This window comes from Indicator indicator, chromosome 29, assembly GCF_027791375.1.
Source record: "Indicator indicator isolate 239-I01 chromosome 29, UM_Iind_1.1, whole genome shotgun sequence".
In the NCBI taxonomy this organism is placed as follows: domain Eukaryota; kingdom Metazoa; phylum Chordata; class Aves; order Piciformes; family Indicatoridae; genus Indicator; species Indicator indicator.
The window spans coordinates 9,536,866-9,554,031 of NC_072038.1; the positions used below are offsets into that span (position 1 = coordinate 9,536,866).

Sequence of the window (17,166 nt, forward strand, 5' to 3'; positions counted from 1 at the left end):
CACCCAGGGTCTGCTGCCCAGCTGGTCTAGCTGTGTTGATCTGGTTGCACATATATATATATATGGAGTTTTTATATGTGTGTGTATATAGAAATAAAAGCTCCTCAGTGTTTTACTTTGTAAAATCTGTGTGTTGGTAGGGATCTAGGTGGAACAAGCTGTGCTGCAGTCCCTGGGCATGGTGTTTCCAGGAGAGGCATTCTCGCAGCCAGCCAGAAGGCAGCTGTGAGCCCAGCAGCTTTAGGATGCTGAGGTAGTTTTCCTAACCATGACAGCTTCAGGAAAACATTCAACATTTCCTCTAACCACAGAGGCTGAAAAGTTTGGTGCTACAAAGAGCTTCCTCCAATCTTGATTCTGAAGTGACCTGTGCCTTCATAATTATTCAACCACATGTGCACATTACCTGCTGTTCTCTACCATGCAGGAGGCTTTAGGGATGCCTCTGACAGGTTTGAAGATCTCCCAGGAGATGGTGTCAGCCTGTTTTAGAGCAACCAAAATGTTTCACTTCTGTCTCTAGGTTTGTTTTCTGACCTGGACACTCATTCCCATTTGGGAGTCATCACCTACGGCGTTTCCATGACAACACTGGAGGATGTCTACCTGAAGCTGGAAGTGGAGGCAGAGATTGATCAAGCAGGTGGGGTGGACTGTGGCTGTTTTCCTGTTTTCACTCATATTTGGTTTAGTGAATTAGTGCAGACTTGCCTGTGTCACACCGCTGCCAGGAGGAGTCTTGCTCTGCAGGTAGGAATGAAAAATCCTCTTGCAGAGCAGTGTGTCCAGCAGCCTGGGGCTCCTTTGATCTCAGGGTGTTCCAGGCTTTTGAAATATTGAACATGAAAAACACACAGAGAGATGGCTCTGGAGTGATTCTGAGAGGAGCCAGGGGAAAAAGCTTTTTACCAGCTGTCTCTGCAGTAATTAATTTTTCATCCTGTGTACTTACCTCTAACTTCTTTGCCCTTTTTATGGGCAGCTTTTTAAACTGTGCTTGATTGGAGCTGATTTTTTCAGGCAATTGTAAACACAGAGCATTACATTTATCTCCAACCTTCTGCATGAACAATATTAGTGGTCAGCAATTAAGGCTGAATATCTGGACTTGTCTCTTTTCCTTTCCTTTAAATTACCTTTCAATTCAAATTAACACTTGGGACTGCTTCATATTACTCCAGAATTACTCAGGAGTTCCTTTGATGTCAACTGTGAATTGTTTAAGATTTCTTAATCTTTCTAGAGCTTTCTGTGTGACACACTAATAAACTACCCTGCTCTGCAAAGCTTTTGTGTGGGTGTAAGAGGGTTTAACAGCTGATGCTGAATAATTCAGGTGCCTAAGTGAGCTAATAGGATGAAATTGGGGAGATTTGCACCTTTTGAGTGGCAGAAGTTTGTTTCATCTTCCTTAAGTGTCTGCCAAAGGTCTGTGTCATTGAGAACTTTGGAGTAAATCAGTGGCATTGGCTTTGGGGTTAAGCTGAGAGACTGTCAGGCATTGTAACAAGCTGCTCAGGGAAGTGGTGGACTCACCCTCCCTGGAGATGTCGAAAAAAAGATAGTAATGTAGGCATGGTAATTTAGGACATGATTTAGTGGTTATGGTGGTGTTGGGTTGATGGTTGGACTTGATGATCTCAGAGGTCTTCTCTGTGACTGGGGTGAGATCACAGTATGTCAGAGTTTGGAAGGGACCTCAAGAGATCGTCACAGGATCAATAAGGTTGGAAAAGACCTCAAGGATCATCAAAGTCCAACCTGTCACCCAAGACCTCATGACTACTAAACCATGTCACCAAGTGCCACGTCCAATCCCCTCTTGAACACCTCCAGGGATGGTGACTCCACCACCTCCCTGGGCAGCACATTCCAATGTCTAACAACTCTCTCCATGAAGAACTTTCTCCTCACCTCCAGCCTAAGTTTCCCCTGGTGCAGCTTGAGACTGTGTCCTCTTGTTCTGGTGCTGGTTGCCAGGTCCAACCCCCCCTGCCAGGGTAGTCTGCACAGGAATGCATCCAGGTGGGATTTGAAAGAAGGAAACTCCACAACCCCCTGGGCAGCCTGTTCCAGCACTCTGTCACCCGGCTCCGTCACCTGGCGTCTGCAGTAGCAGCAGGAAGGAATCCATGGTCCCCCAGCCTTCTCCATCCAGCCCTACCATTTCCAACCATGTAGCTGTGGCAGAGCATCTCACCTGCAGAGTTTCCCTCCTCCCTCTCTCAGATTACAGTGTGTTCAATGCCCAGCAAGCACAGGATGAAATGGATACCAAGTCCCTCGACGACATGGAGCAGAGCCTCCTGATGCTGTCAGAGACAAAGGCACCAGCCATGAGCAATGCAGCCCTCTGGAAGAAGCAGGTTTCCACCATAGCCAAAGTTCATTTCCTTAGCCTGAAGAGGGAAAACAAGTGTGTGAGAGTTATGTAAGTATTGGAGCTTTCTCCTTTGTAGACACAGTTCTCCTCCAAACCTGTTTGAATGGCAGCAGAGAGAGGGCAGGATGGGATTAATTTTCTTCCCAGAGCTGCATTTAAAAAAGACTTAAGTCTAAAGGTGTCCCTCACTGTTGGACAGAAGCTTTTTGGGGGTGAGGGAGGTAATTTAATGGCATGCACATAAACTGGGGTGGCTTTCACTGGACTTTAATAAAATTTGAAACTTTTATGTCTTTCAGGTTGTTGCTTTTTCTGATTTTTCTTGTAGTTCAGATTTTGTTGTTTTTCATACACCACGTCATCAAAAATTCTGTAGCTGCTATCAAACTTTCCCCAGATTTGTACTTGCTGAAGCCTGGAGAGGACTATCACAAGTACAGGAGTCGCCTCCTGCTGCAGAACTCCACAGGTAGGAGGGCAGAGATGAGGTGGTTCCTGTCTCCACCTCTCTCTTTAACCTCACATGGTGGGGAGGGATGGTGTGTGATACCTTTGGAGCTGGGGACAATCTTTCTCCTTGAAATTAACCCAAATGAAGATTTCCAAGTACCCAGAGATGGGTGAGGGGCACCCATCCCTTGTTCTTGGGGCTTGGTTCAGAGGTGCTTCTCCTCTCCACATGTCTGGTAGCCTTGTCCTCACTGTGTCTTGAGACAGATAAAGGAGCTGGGTAAGGAGAGCTTTAGATACATCAACATTAAAATCCTCCTCCAAAGCATACTGGAAAATGCCTTTTTTTGTTTCAACTTAGGTTGTTTTACAGATGTGTAGCAGCAACCCAAGCAAAAGAAATTAATCTGAGCTGTTGGGAATCGGTGCTTGGTACAACTTCATTTCTGCAGGCACTGTATCAAAGTGCTGCTGGTTTCCTGCTCTCTTAGCAAATTCTCTGTGCAGCTGAAAGTTTCAGTACCTCTTCAGCTCCTCTTCCTCACTGCTGAATAAGTCAATTACTTGGAGAATACAACCAAAAACTTGTCTTGAATTCTTTGGAGGCTGTTGTGTGGGAAGCCAAAAACACATTCAGAATAGCAGAGGACTTTCTGGTGGGCTTTGTGCAAGGGCTTTGTGATCTTTCATCACAAGAGTTGTATCAGTGAGAAAATACATCAATAATTGAGTGTAAAACACCCCAAGGTGGTGATGAGTAATCTTGTTGTTTTCTCTCTCTTCCACCAGAATCAGATATCAATGACATTGTTCACTCCCTTGGGAGCATGAACATATTGCTGGAGATGTTCAATGACAGTGATTATGTCTCTGCTGCCCCTCACAGTGCAGCTTTGAACGTGTTTGACCTTGAATCCAGGCAGGTAAGATGGGCAGATCAGCTTGGTTGTGTCCCAAAGAGCCAGACCCATGGTGCATTGGGGGCTGGGTTTGTTGTACTCTGCCTGAAAGGCACATACTGAGTTACAAGATCAATTCATGTCCTATCACATTCCTTATACAAGAGGCCTGCAAAGAGCCCCTGTATTAACAGCATGGAAATGTTATCAAAATAAATGTTTTCACAGATTGCATCATGTTGGAAGGGGATCTCAAAGGTCTCATCTTGCCCAGTCCCCCTGCAGTCAGCAGGGATTTCTCCTACTGGAGGCTGCCACATTGAGTCTGATCTTGAATGTCTCCAGGGACAGGGCCTCAAGCATATCCCTGGACAACCTGTTCCAGTATTCCACCACTCTCATTGTACAGAACTTCCTCCTAATGGGCAAGCTGAATCTGCCCTGCTCCAGTTTCAAATCATTGCTCCTCATCCTATCCCTACAAACCCTTCTTACCAGCCCTTCCTCAGCCTTCCTGTGTGTCCCCTTCAGCTATTGAAATGCAGCTGTAAGGTCACCCCAGAGCCTTCTCTTCTCCAGGCTGAACAACCCCAATTCTTCCAGCCTGTCTTCACAGGAGAGGTGCTCCAGCCATAGTGTTCATCATGTTCTGCCATAATGAGAGTTGTGGTAGGCTAATAAAACTTCCATCCCCTTTTCTTCCCCACCAAAGCCAAGAGAAATATTTCACTTCACAAAGAGACCTGGCATAGGAATTGTTGGGGTTTTTCTTACTTCCATTGGCTGAATGACACAGTCTGACAGAAGTGTGATTTTGTAGTACTCTCGTGTAAAGAAAAATGAATTTCTTGCCTTGTGTGTGTTTGTTTCAGTCTGGTCTGTGAAGGAGTGTCAGAGGGATTTGAGCCTGGGGGTCATATTGAATCTCCAGTGAAGGAACTGCTTTGCAGGACGCCAGCTCTGTTCCCATTTTTATTCATTGCCAGGTCTTGATGCTGGGGTGACTGCAGCCCATAGCTCATCTGAAGCTTTGCCTGTCTGGTTTTCAAATGCATTAGCAAGAGCATCCAAGTGCAGGTCATTGTGTGGGTTTTGTCTTTCAGACTGTAATTGTCTGGAGCATCGTTTGTCATCGTGTCACTGTGGCATAAAGCACTCTGGGAATTTGTTCCCAAGAACTTCTGATCTATGAGCACCAATATTTTCCTGAACTGGGTTGTCTTAAAACCACCCTGAGCAGCCCAGAGCTTCCTGCAAAGCAAACTCTGTTATGCAAAGATTTTTTTTTCCCCAGTGTTCAGGAAGCCTGTAGGAGACCTGTCCCAGGGAGAGGGAGTGGAGTTTCCAAAGGCCTGGAGTGATAGGATGAGAGGCAATGGCTTCAAACTAGAGAAGATTGGATGATAGAATGAGTTCTTTAGCATGAGGATGGTGAAACACTGGAATGGGTTGCCAGAGGAGGTAGTTGAGGCCCCATCCCTGGAGATTTTCAAGGTGATGCTCAACAGGGCTCTGAGCAACCTTGAGGATGTCCTTGCCAATGCAGAGGGGGTTGGACTGATTGACCTTTGGAGGTCCCTTCCAACCCAGGCCATCCTATGGTTACCCTGCATGCAGAAGAATTAACACAGCACCTCCTCTCCTTTCCAGCACTATGTTTTCACCCTGGTGTTCAACAGCACCATGGTGCACTCCTTGCCTGTTCTGATGAACGTTGTCAGCAACCTGCTCCTGCGCAACCTCAACGTGACCGACAGCATTCAGATCTGGAGCAACCCCTTCGTTCAGGTGAGGAGCACCTGGGGCTGCACAACAGAAACCACCTGTGGACACAGAGAGGCTGACAGCATCCCTGAGCTGAGAGGAGGGACTGCAAAACCACACTGGAAATGGAGAGGCTGGTTGGGACTGGCTGCAGCACCAAGGGCTGTGCTCCGCTCAGTGTGGGTGGCAAGGATTGGGTACCAGTAGCCCAAACCCACAGAGGAAGTCCTTGGTGGTGTGGGCCTTTTGAGAATTGCCTTCAGTGGTGTGGACCCTTGAGAAGTGTGCTTGAAAGGTGCTGGGATTTTTGTCCTGCAGCTTGTGGAAGAGACTGCACAGAACCTGGTTTGTGTTTCAGAATCTTCCAGACACCATTTTCAGACTGGAGATCTATTTTGAAGCCGTGCTGCTGGGAATCATCATTACTGGCATGCCTCCCTATTTTGCCATGGACAATGCAGAAAACCATAAGGTGAGCTCCCAAGTGTTAATTCAGAGACTGCAGAAAAGCTTTGGGGTCTGAGGGAAGTTTTTCAGAGGTGTTTTAAACAGCACCTTCTGCTGTGAGAGGCGTAGGGCACAGCAGCCTGGATGTGGCTGCTGTGGGTAGAGCAGATTTGGGACAAGCCCTTTTGCTTTCCATGGAAATGCCTTTTTCTTTCTTTGGTACTAACTGGGTGCCACACTGATGCCATGTCAGTGTAAAAGCAGATAGTTAGAGGGGGAAAAAACAGATCCTGCTCACACTGAGGCAGGTGAACACAGTGTCCATTTTAATGAACATTTAATTAGCACTGCATCTCCCTTCCCTTTGCAGATCAAAGCCTACACGCAGCTGAAGATTGCAGGGCTTTATCCCTCTGCTTACTGGACTGGGCAGGCTGTTGTTGACCTCCCACTCTTCTTCTCCATCCTTGTCCTGATGATTGGCAGCCTCTTTGCCTTCCACTATGGTGTTTATTTCTACGTGGGCAAGTTCCTTGCTGTGGTGAGTCTGGAGCACACATGGGGATGGGAGAGCATGGTTAGGTTGGTTTCTGCAAGTGTTTATTCTTCTTAGATGGTTTAACAGAATTTTTTCCAACTGATCTTATCAGTGCTGATCAATACTGGGTGTCTGGAGGATGGGGCCAGTGGCAGTTGGCCGGTGCCCAGTGATGGGCACAAACTTGGATGTAGGAAGCTCTATCTGAACATGAGGAGGAACTTCTTCACTTTGAGGGTGGTAGAGCACTGGAACAGGCTGCTCAGAGAGGTAGGGGAGTCTCCATCTCTGGAGTCATTCCAAACCTACCTGGATGCTGTCCTGTGTAACCTGCTGTAGGTGATCCTGATTTGTCAGGGGGGTTGGTCTGCAAGGTCCCTTCCAACCCCCACCTTTCTGTGATACACACAAAACAATGCCTCATTAAAGCTGCTGCAATGAGACTGCACCAAAGGCAAACTAGTACAACTTTTCATGGGCAAAACCATTCAGATTTTAGTGTTTCATTGAGAACTGGAATAAAATGGAGCTTTAAAACACCAGGGTCTTGCAAGGAAGTGCTCAGCCCTTCCTCTCCCTGCTTGCTCAGGCTGCTGTGTGCTCTTTGCTGCCAGCTGATAATTGCTCCATTTGCATGGACATTCTGCTAACAACAAGGTTGCAGTGACTTTGAGCACAGACCAGCTCTGCAATGAATTGCAGCATGTGATTACATTGAAGAGACTACAGGTCTTCATCTCTTTGATATTCAGGGCTGGCTTCCCTGAGATATTGGCAGTAATGGAGAAGAATCAGGTTTTTCCAAGCTGCGTGGCCAGCAGCTCTGAGTTAACCAGGTTTGGGATGTGACCATTGTACTGCAGGGCTGGTTCTCTACTGCTGCATCTGCCCTTGCTTTTTAATCTCTGACAGCATTGAAGGCTGAAGGTGGAATGCACCAATACAGGTGAGGGGTTGACCTGCTGGAAAGCAGCTCCACAAAGAAGGACCTGGGAGTCCTGCTGGACAGGTTCACCATGAGCCAAGAAGGCCAGTGATGTCCTGTACTGCATTAAGAAGTGTGTGATCTAGCAGGTCAAGGGAGGTTCTCCTCCCCCTCTGCTCTAGCTGAAGCCAAATCTAGAGTACTGGGTCCAGTTCGGGGCTTCCCAGTTCAAGAGAGACTACTGGAGAGAGGCCAGAAGAGTCTGCAAAGGTGCTGAGGGGCCCTGGAGCATCTCTGTGGGGAGGAAAGGCTCAGAGCCCTGGGGCTGTTGAGCCTGGAGAGGAGCAGCCTGAGAGAGCAATACTCAGCAAGAGCTAAAGGATGGGGGTCAAGAGGATGTGGGGACACTCTGGTCAGTGGTGGCCAGTGACAGGACGAGGGGCAGTGGGCACAAACTGGAGCCCAGGAGGTTCCATATAAGCATGAGGAAAAACTTGTTTGCTGTGAGGGTTCAGGAGCCCTGGAGCAGGCTGCCCAGAGAGGTAGCAGAATATTTCTCTGGAGAGATTCTAAACCCACCTGGACGTCGTGGTCCTGGGCAACCTGGTGTGTGTGACCCTGATTTAGCAGGGGAGGTTGGACTTGGATGATCTCCAGAGGTCCCTTCCACCATTCTGTGATTGTATGAACTCCTAATATTTGCCAAAATCTTTAGGTCAACATTTCTGTGAGGCTGTGTTATTAAAAAAGGGGAAATGGTTTAATAAAGGAAAATGAGTGAGTGAGGTTTCTGCCTATCCACAAATTCTTTTATTGGAGTCTTGAATAATATATCCTCCATGTACCAAGGTGGTGGAAGATGCATAGCAAGTGACAAAGATGAATCCAATTACTGTAATGTAATTTCAGTTGATACTTAATTAAAAAAAACAAATCACCCCAGGGTTCTTGCTGTACATTTCCTGAGAAACCTTTCCTGTCTTTGCAGATTTTTTGCCTGATTGGTTATGTCCCATCAGTTGTGCTCTTCACTTACGTGGTCTCCTTCACTTTCAGAAAAGTCCAAAATACAAAAGAATTTTGGTCATTTATATTTTCTGTGGTGAGTAACTTTACCTTGAATATGATTAACTTAGGGAGACTCTTTAGCTCCAGAGGCTCCCCCTTCATTTGGTGTCCTTATTAGCCACAGTGTACCAATGTCTGTAGTGCTTTCATATCCTAATTGATAAAGCTTTAAAAAATGTCTCAAATTAGATAACTTAATGCTTAGAGAGCCTGAACTGATTGAACATTGACTTTTTCCACCCTTTCTTTTGGTACAGACAGCCTTGCTCTGTACAGTTGTCACTGAAGTGGCCTTTTTTCTGGACTATTACCTAGTAACCAGCATCCTGCATTATGTCTTCTCCATCTTCATTCCTATTTATCCCCTCATTGGCTGTCTGATTTGCTTTATAAAGGTAAGAGGATGCAGGAGATCCACTCCAGAGCAATTGCAGATGGTTGGGGCTGGGTGGGTGTCTAAATGAGAGCAGGACAGGAGTTCCCTGCCCAGTGGTGTAATGTCAACTGGACCCATTTAACATGTGAGGAACAGCAGCTGCTGGTGCAAAGTCTCCTCCTTGCTGTGAGCAAAGTGCTGCAGTTTTAAAACAAGAGAAGAAGGAAGTCTTCTGTTCAGTGTTTCAAGGAAAGCCATGCCTGTGGAGATGAGCAAAACCAAGTGATTGGAGGTGGGTTAATTGGGATTTGGTGGCTTTCAAGCAGGAGCAGCCCCAGGGACGTTGCTGGGAGCTTACTGGTGTCAGACTTGTGCAAACGCTGCAGAGCTCAGAAAGTGCTTGACCAGCAGCATGTAAATAATAGGGCAAGAACTAACAGTTTCAGACTGGAAGAGATTAGACTTAGATGAGGTATTGGGGAGAAAATTTTGACTCTGAGGTTAGTGAAGCACTGGAACAGGTTACCCAGAGAGGTTGTGGATGCTCCATCCCTGGAAGTGTTCAAGGCTGGACAAGGCTCTGAGCAACCTGATCTAATGAATCTGCTCGTGGCCCAGGTGTTGGAACTAGAAGATCTTTAAGGTCCTTCCCAACCCAAACCATGAGATGATAGTATGGCTGATCTGACATTTGGAGTGGTAGAGAGCATACATTCTCTGCTAGGTGGTTGGTTGCTCCACCAGGGTTTGTTTGTGTCCTCAGGTGTCATGGAAAGGCAAGCGGAAGAACGGAGGATACTACGACCCCTGGGACAGGCTCCTGGTAGCAGTCATTGCTGTGAGCATGGTTATTTGATTTGCTGCCATATTTGCTGCAGAGAATTGCTGGCTCCTGCTGGGAAGTCCCTGCTCTTCAGGCATCTTTACTAATAGAGATTTGATCTAATGCTGAGCGTGGCTGGAGCCTGCAGCTTTGCAACCTGTTGCAGAACAAACAGGATCAGTAAAGCTGCTGTGCCTACCAGCTCAGCATCTGCTGCCTCAATAGGCTCATTAACGGTGCTGATGTTCATCCTGATTATTATGGGAGTCTGTGCTGCTGGGGGAAGAAGTCCAGAGCAGGGAGAGTCCCTTTCTGTCTCCAAAACCCTCAAATAATTGGTTGTGGATGCCCCCTCCCTGGAGGTGTTCAAGGTTAAGTTGGATGAGGCCTTGAGCAACCTGGGCTAATGGAGAGGTGTGGCTGCCCATGGTAGGGAGGTTGGAGTAGATGATCTCTAAGGTCCCTTCCAATCTAAGCCAGGAGTCTATAATTAAATCTAAGCAGACTCTAGTTGTGTCAACCCACTGAGCAGCATCCTCTGATACATTTAATCTTCTCAGAAACACTAAGACTTCTGTAGTAGGGGAGAGCTGGAGCTTCTTGTCACTCCTCATGCTGCTGGGATCACCTGCAGGGTCACTTAGAACAGCCTTCCAGTAAGTGAAGGGTGCCTGCAAGAAATGTGAGCAGGACTTTTTACAAGGGCTTGTTGTGACAGGACAGGGGGCAATGGATTTAAGCTAGAAGAGGGGAGATTTAGACTGGAGATTAGGAAGAAATTCTTTACAGTGAGGATGGTGAGACACTGGACCGGGTTGGTCATGGATGCTTCTTCTCTGGGGGTGTTCAAAGCTAGGTTGAGCAACGTGGTCTGGTGGGAGGTGTCCCCACTCGGGGCAGGGGGGTTGGAACTAGATCTTTAAGTTTCCCTCCAACCTGAACCATTCTCTGATTCTATAAGATCCACCAGCCTTGGAGAGCTGGCTGCACTCTGAGTAACCAGGACTTTATTTGTCTGGTCTAGCCCTATTTGCAGTGTGTTGTGTGGCTCTTCCTCCTGCGCTGTTTTGAGCTGAAGAACGGAGGGAGGACAGTCAGAGAGGATCCCTTTTTCAGGTGGGTCTCCATGGAGTAGGCTCTTTTAAAACAATGGTCCAAAGAAGCCCTTTTTAGAAGCAGTGCTAGGGCTGAAACTGAAGTGTGCAGTGTGTAGCTGTGGGGGATAGTGCAGAAAATCAACTACCTCTGGTTGTATCCCACCCTCAGTGCCTAAAGGATTTGTTCTCTTAACTGTAGTTGTCTGAATTTCAGTCAATATGGTCCACAAATACTTTGTTGGTTTCTTTTTGTTTTTTTTTTTAACTCCCTTTTAAGTTACAGCAATGCAAAATTGGGAGTTGTGTAAGGATGGCCCTTACATAAAAAGAGAATTCCCTTCCCCATTGCATGGTGAGGGATGCCATACCCCAACAAAGAACTCAGCATAAAGGTGGCCTCATTACCATCACTGAAAGCTTTTTCTGCTCTTTTGGGGCTCCTCAGCTGTGCTGCAGGAATGTGTCACTCCTGGGGTCAGCAAACACAAATTGCTTTCTGCATCAGTGCAGTGAGAACAACTTAATGCCAAGCAGAAGCATCAAATTGTTTTCTTCCCATTAGGAAGTGTTCTACAAAAGCCAGAACCTGGAAGTTCCCAGATGTCCCACGTGATGAAGATGAAGATGAAGATGTGAAGGCAGAGAGGCTGCGAGTCCAAGAGATCCTGAGCAACCCCAAAAGTGAGGAGGTAAAGCTGTGAGCCCACAGGCACTGTCTACAACCCAGATGTGGAGGCTTCTTGATGCTGCTTCGATCTGCAACCACTTCTCTCTTCTCTTGTTAGGTGCCAGCAATCCTGGTCAGCAGCTTGCACAAAGAGTTTGATGAAAGGAAGGAATTTCTTCTGGGGAGAAAAATCAAGAAAGTGGCCACCAAACATGTTTCCCTCTGCGTAAGGAAAGGTTGGAGCTGACTTACTTTAGTTACAAAACCAACTCTGGAATCCATTCCTCTGACCTCATGGGCAATGGTGTGTGTTGTCCTTTCTTTAGGAGAAATTCTGGGCTTGTTGGGACCCAATGGGGCTGGGAAAAGCACATTAATTAATATGCTTGTAGGAGAGATTGAACCAACCAGTGGGCAGGTAGGTTGCATTCTGTATCACTTATTATATTTATAACACATTCCACAAGCTAAATGGGAAACCATAGAGTCATTAAGGTTGGAAAAGACCTCTAAGATCATCAAGTCCAACCTTCTACCCAGCACCTCCATAGCCACTAGATCAGGTTGCATGTACTCATTTTTTGAACACCTCCTTGGCCAGCCTGTCCCAATGCCTGACCCCTGTTTCAGTAAAGAAATTCTTCCTAATATCCAACCTAAACCTCCCCTGGCACAGCTTGAGGCCATTACATTTTCTCCTGTCATTAATTACTGGGGAAAATGAATCTATATTTAAATTATTCTATTTGTTTTTTTTTTTTTAATTATTGTAAGAATTCCCAATTTTTTTTTTTTTTTGCTAAAATGTTACAAAAACAGTTTTGAAGCTTCTGTTACTGAGTCAGGGCTCTGCATGTTCCTTGCAGGTTCTGATGGGAGATTGTTCTTTTGGCCTAAGCAGTGAAGATGACTTGGTGAAGTTTGTGGGTTACTGTCCTCAAACCAACCCCCTTTGGCCAGATATCACATTGCAGGAGCACTTTGAAATTTATGGAGCTATCAAAGGAATGAGTCAGTCTGATGTCAAAGAAGTCATAAAACGGTGAGTAGCTCCTTACAGAACTGCTTTAAGCTTTAGCTTTGTTTTTTTGAAGCCTTTTCTGGTTTGACTTTTCCTCCTTTCGCTTCAATCGAATCTTGCCAGCAAATTCAGCATGAGTAGGGCAGGAGACAGAGGTTCAACCACACAAAATCCAGCTGATATTGGGATTATCCTGTGCTTACTTGCTTTTTTTAAGTTGTGAAGTGCTAACAATGACCTTAGCAGAGGCTGCAGAGCTGAGGAGTTGTCACTGCAGGCTCCTCGGGGTTGTGGGGCTGGTGGTTTTGTCTGGCAGCGCCCAGCTCCTGTTTTCAGCACTTTGTACACAAATCTTAGTAACTGAGCTCTTCAAATGAGACTCTTTGCATGCTGTGGGATGAGGGGGAAGCCAAACCATCACCCTCTCAGCTGTTCACATGTGATCCTCCCCCTTCCACAGCATTACAAATGCCCTGGATTTAAAAGACCACCTGCAGAAGACAACGAAGAAGCTGGGCGTAGGGCTGAAGCGCAAGGTATGGGAGGTCCCCAGGCTGCTGTGTTGGGTGTCTCCAGCAGCTGTTGTGTCCTTATTCTTTCTCTCTGCCTTCCTCCCAGCTGTGCTTTGCCCTGAGTATGCTGGGTAACCCACATGTCACACTCTTGGATGAGCCCTCAACTGGGATGGATCCAAAAGCCAAGCAGCACATGTGGTGAGTGCCAGAGGCTTGTTTCTCTTTGGGAATTTGCCCAGCTCTGAGTGTGTGTTATCCCTGCTAACACTAGGGAGAGCCCTAGGCAGGGAATCACAGAATCACAGAAGTGTTTGGGTTGGAAGGGACCTTCAAATCTCATCTAGTCCAACCCTGCTGCAGTGAGCAGCCATGAACAACTATAGCAGGTTGTTCAGTGTCTCAAACAACCTGACCTGGAATGGTTCCAGGGATGGGGCATCTACCACCTCTCTGGACAACCTGAGCCAGCATTTCACCACCCTCATTGTAAAAAATGTTCTTCCTTTTCTCTAGTCTGAATCTCTCCTCTTTTAGTTTAAAACCATCACCCCTTGTCCCTGTCACAAAAGGCCCTGCTAAAAGTCTGTCCCCATCTCTCTCATTGGCCCCTTTTAAGCACTGAAAGCCACAAGAAGGTCTCCTTGTAGCCTTCTCTCTCCAGGCCAAACAATCCCAACTTTCTCAGCCTGTCCTCACAGCAGAGGGATTCCAGCTCCACTTTGGATCATTTTCATGGCCTCCTTTCCACCTATTCCTACAGTCATTCCATTTTTCTAAGTTTGGAATCAGCACAACCTTAGCACCAAGTGAACTTCCTCTGTGTCCCCTCCCAGAACAGCTTGGAGCTTGAAAGCTTGAAAGTGAAATGAAATATTTAAAATAATAGAAGGAATTTGAGATCTAAGTCATCCTCTGGAAAAAAAAAATCAAGAGTTAGTTGTTGCTGTGGGTGTAGTACTGACCTGTGAAATAACAGTTTTATGTTTGACCATCACAGTCCTCTTTTCCTTCTAACCCAGGATTTACTAGTAGGTGCCAAGTGTTGCATTCAGGGAATGGTTTGGTTGTTTTGCAGGAGGGCAATTCGAGCAGCCTTCAAAAACAAGCAGAGGGCAGCCATCCTGACCACCCACTACATGGAAGAGGCAGATGCTGTCTGTGACCGTGTGGCCATCCTGGTGTCTGGGCAGCTCAGGTACCACTTGGAGCCCTCCCTCCCCTTTGGGCTGTCAACTCAAATATATCTCTTGGAGAGTCATGGAGTTGTCAGGGTTGGAAGAGACCTCAAAGATCATCCAGTTCCAACCCTCCTGCCACAGGCAGGGACACCTCACACTAGATCAGGTTGCTCAGAGTCTCATCCAGCCTGGTCTTAAAAACCTCCAGGGATGAGGCTTCTAACCACCTCCCTGGGCAACCTGTGCCAGTGTCTCACCACCCTCATGGCAGACTTCTGGGTTTGCACTTGGAAGGAAAGGAAATTTAAACTGCAGAACTAAATGTCCATCATCAATTGATCCAAAGCCTTGTAGTTTCTGGAACAGACTGATAAGCTCTTCCTCACAGCATGATCTCCAGCCTGCACTGTGAGGAACCCTCCTGATTGCAGATAGTCTGAGCGTGTAACTATAGCTCCCAAGAGGATCAATTACAACCCTCTCACTTCATTCTTCAGCCTTACAGCACCTTTGGCATCCACCTTGCACTAAATGTGGTGGCTAAGGGTCTGTTAGAAGGTAAGCTGCTCGTAGCATGTCCAACTCTTCTCTCTGCATTGGCAGGTGTATAGGTACTGTCCAACACCTGAAGAGTAAGTTTGGCAGAGGATACTTCTTGGAAATGAAATTAAAAGAAGCAGCAGATGTGCAGCAGCTGGAATACCTGCAGAGCCAGATCCTGCACATCTTCCCCAACGCCCATCGTCAGGACAGGTGAAGTTTTGACAACCACACAGAAAATGTTGGCATGGATACAAGCCCCACATTTCTCAGCAGCTTCTTGGCACCCAGTAGGGAATGCCAGGATACTGAAATTTACAATAAATATTTACATGGAACTTACACAGAGGAAAGAGGAAGGGGTTTGCAGGACAGCAAAAGCTGCTGGGTGGTGACTGGGAGCCCTGAGTGCAGATGTTTGGCACAGAGGAAGCAAAACTCCCTTTTGTGCATAGCTGTGGCCTGAGAGCTTCCCCCTTGGTTGGGACCTCCAGGAAACATCTGAGTCACTGGTCCTTACCTAGAAATGCTTGAACATTTTCTGGGAATACCTCAGAGCTGGAGGGGTGGGTTGGTTGGTTTCCCCTCAACAGCTTTGCATTTCTGCTGTATGAGCTGGGGGGTGGTGAGACCCTCCATAAAGGGCACTGCAGGCATCATCTAAGAAGCATTCTGCAAACGTGGGAGGTTTGGAGATGAGTTCATTCTCCAGAAGTCCTTGTGTGGGGCAGAGCAATTCCCTGAAGCCTGGGTTGCAGGAACTGCTGGATGTTGCAGAAGCCCCAGAGATCCTGTGACCTCTTGAGTTCATTTGAAAGGCAAAACCTCTGAACTCTCAGAGTTCCAGGCAGTAATTTTCCTTTCATGAGTTTCTTATGGGTGGAATAGAAATAGTTGAGTCTTGTTTGAAGAGCGTGAAAGTCAGAGTGATCTCAGGGGGAGCTCAGCTGGTGCACCTGGACCTGGAGCTCTGAGATGAGATACAAAGCAGCTGGTCTCCTGGAGCTGCATCAGTCCTGTTGTCTTGTTTGATGACAACTGGTCAAAATGCCTGGAGTAACCTCAGAAAAGGAGTTCAAATCCATTCACTTGGATATTCATATTTTTCCTCTAAGTCATAGTTTTTACCTGAAACTAAATTTGCTTTGTTTCTCTGTTCCAGTTTTGCTTCTATTTTGGCATATAAAATTCCTAAAGAAGATGTACAGTCACTTTCACATTCTTTTTCCAAGCTGGAAGAAGGTAATTAAACATTTGCCACCCATCACACGCAGAAATCATTTTGTCTGCCATAGAAGTGTTGAGATTGGAAGAGACCTTTGAGATCATCAAGTCCAACCACTCACCTAGAACTCACAATCCTACTACTGCTGCTAAGATACCACCACGAAACCCCATCCCTCAGTGCCACATTCATGCATGGATTGATGCAGGGCTAGGGGGAAGCAAATTACACCCCAGTGTGTGAGGGGAAAAAGCTGGTTTGCAGCTCAGGCAGAGCTCAGTTTGAGGTTACATTAATGGATTAAAATAGCTGAATCTAATCAATTAATAAAAATTGAGAGACAGGGCAGGACTGGCCAGTCACAAGTGTAGGTTTGTAGCTGCTGGGCTGGTCTTGGGACTGCTCCTGGCTATTAAAGTCAGATGAATTCTAGGAGGAGATTTGTAGAGATCCTAAAGAGGACCAGGGTGCCAAATCCACATCTCAGAGTCATAGTTGGTAGAGAGCAGATCAAACCAAAGAGAAGTGTCCCCAAGTCAGGTAGGACCTTGAGGGACTGCTCCCTCCTGCTTTTGCAGGTGGGAACCATGTCCCATAACTGAGACATTTGCCATGCAGTGGCTCTTGGGCGTTTCTGCTCCAACTAAATTTAGTTCATTTTTCTGTTATTACTGGTTGTCCTCCAACTGTGTTTCTTGTTGCAATGCAAAATGCTTGTACCAAGTTCAATGCTTTCAATCCACTTGGGTCAGGTCTGAGGTAGTGAAGTATTCCTAAATACTTGCTGTCATTAACTCTTCCAACAGTAAAACATGCCTTTCACATCGAGGAGTACAGCTTTTCTCAGGCAACACTGGAGCAGGTATGTTCAGCAAATATTCCAGGGAATTTTCAGGGATCTTTGGGGGAAGTAAACCCTGCCAGGCAAAAGCTGCAGGGTTTTTTTTGATGGAGTTTTCACAGGGTCTGGACTCGCTTTGCCCCTGTCATAAAGGAGTCGTGAGTCCCATCAGACAGAGTGGGTGGAGAAGCTGAGGAGCAGCTGGGGCTGCTCCACTGATGCCCCTTTAAGCATTTTGGAGGAATTAAGTCCCATTTTCCAAAGGGAATTTGTAGTTCCAGTTCCCCTGCTCCTCTTTGTTCCTGTTTTCCTTCAAAAATAAGATGCCAGCTGCAGTGACTGGAGCAAATTAAGTTTGTGGTGTTAGCAGGAATGTTGCTCTGATTTATTCAGCAGATGGGCAGTGCTG

General features: G+C 46.6%; 1 protein-coding gene across 1 annotated transcript in view; it reads left to right on the forward strand.

The window, feature by feature from the left end:
- The window catches only part of ABCA5 (ATP binding cassette subfamily A member 5), a 34,873-nt gene that overhangs the window by 16,667 nt on the left and 1,040 nt on the right, over nucleotides 1-17,166 (forward strand). The window contains exons 17-37 of the mRNA XM_054393793.1: nucleotides 524-643; nucleotides 2,230-2,431; nucleotides 2,683-2,852; nucleotides 3,623-3,756; nucleotides 5,383-5,520; nucleotides 5,855-5,968; nucleotides 6,314-6,484; nucleotides 8,395-8,508; nucleotides 8,732-8,869; nucleotides 9,614-9,688; nucleotides 10,698-10,789; nucleotides 11,333-11,459; nucleotides 11,556-11,673; nucleotides 11,764-11,855; nucleotides 12,304-12,479; nucleotides 12,919-12,994; nucleotides 13,077-13,171; nucleotides 14,049-14,168; nucleotides 14,755-14,904; nucleotides 15,854-15,933; nucleotides 16,723-16,778. Coding sequence (XP_054249768.1) covers nucleotides 524-643; nucleotides 2,230-2,431; nucleotides 2,683-2,852; nucleotides 3,623-3,756; nucleotides 5,383-5,520; nucleotides 5,855-5,968; nucleotides 6,314-6,484; nucleotides 8,395-8,508; nucleotides 8,732-8,869; nucleotides 9,614-9,688; nucleotides 10,698-10,789; nucleotides 11,333-11,459; nucleotides 11,556-11,673; nucleotides 11,764-11,855; nucleotides 12,304-12,479; nucleotides 12,919-12,994; nucleotides 13,077-13,171; nucleotides 14,049-14,168; nucleotides 14,755-14,904; nucleotides 15,854-15,933; nucleotides 16,723-16,778 — 2,558 coding nt within the window. The remainder of the gene's footprint in view (nucleotides 1-523; nucleotides 644-2,229; nucleotides 2,432-2,682; nucleotides 2,853-3,622; nucleotides 3,757-5,382; nucleotides 5,521-5,854; nucleotides 5,969-6,313; nucleotides 6,485-8,394; nucleotides 8,509-8,731; nucleotides 8,870-9,613; nucleotides 9,689-10,697; nucleotides 10,790-11,332; nucleotides 11,460-11,555; nucleotides 11,674-11,763; nucleotides 11,856-12,303; nucleotides 12,480-12,918; nucleotides 12,995-13,076; nucleotides 13,172-14,048; nucleotides 14,169-14,754; nucleotides 14,905-15,853; nucleotides 15,934-16,722; nucleotides 16,779-17,166) is intronic.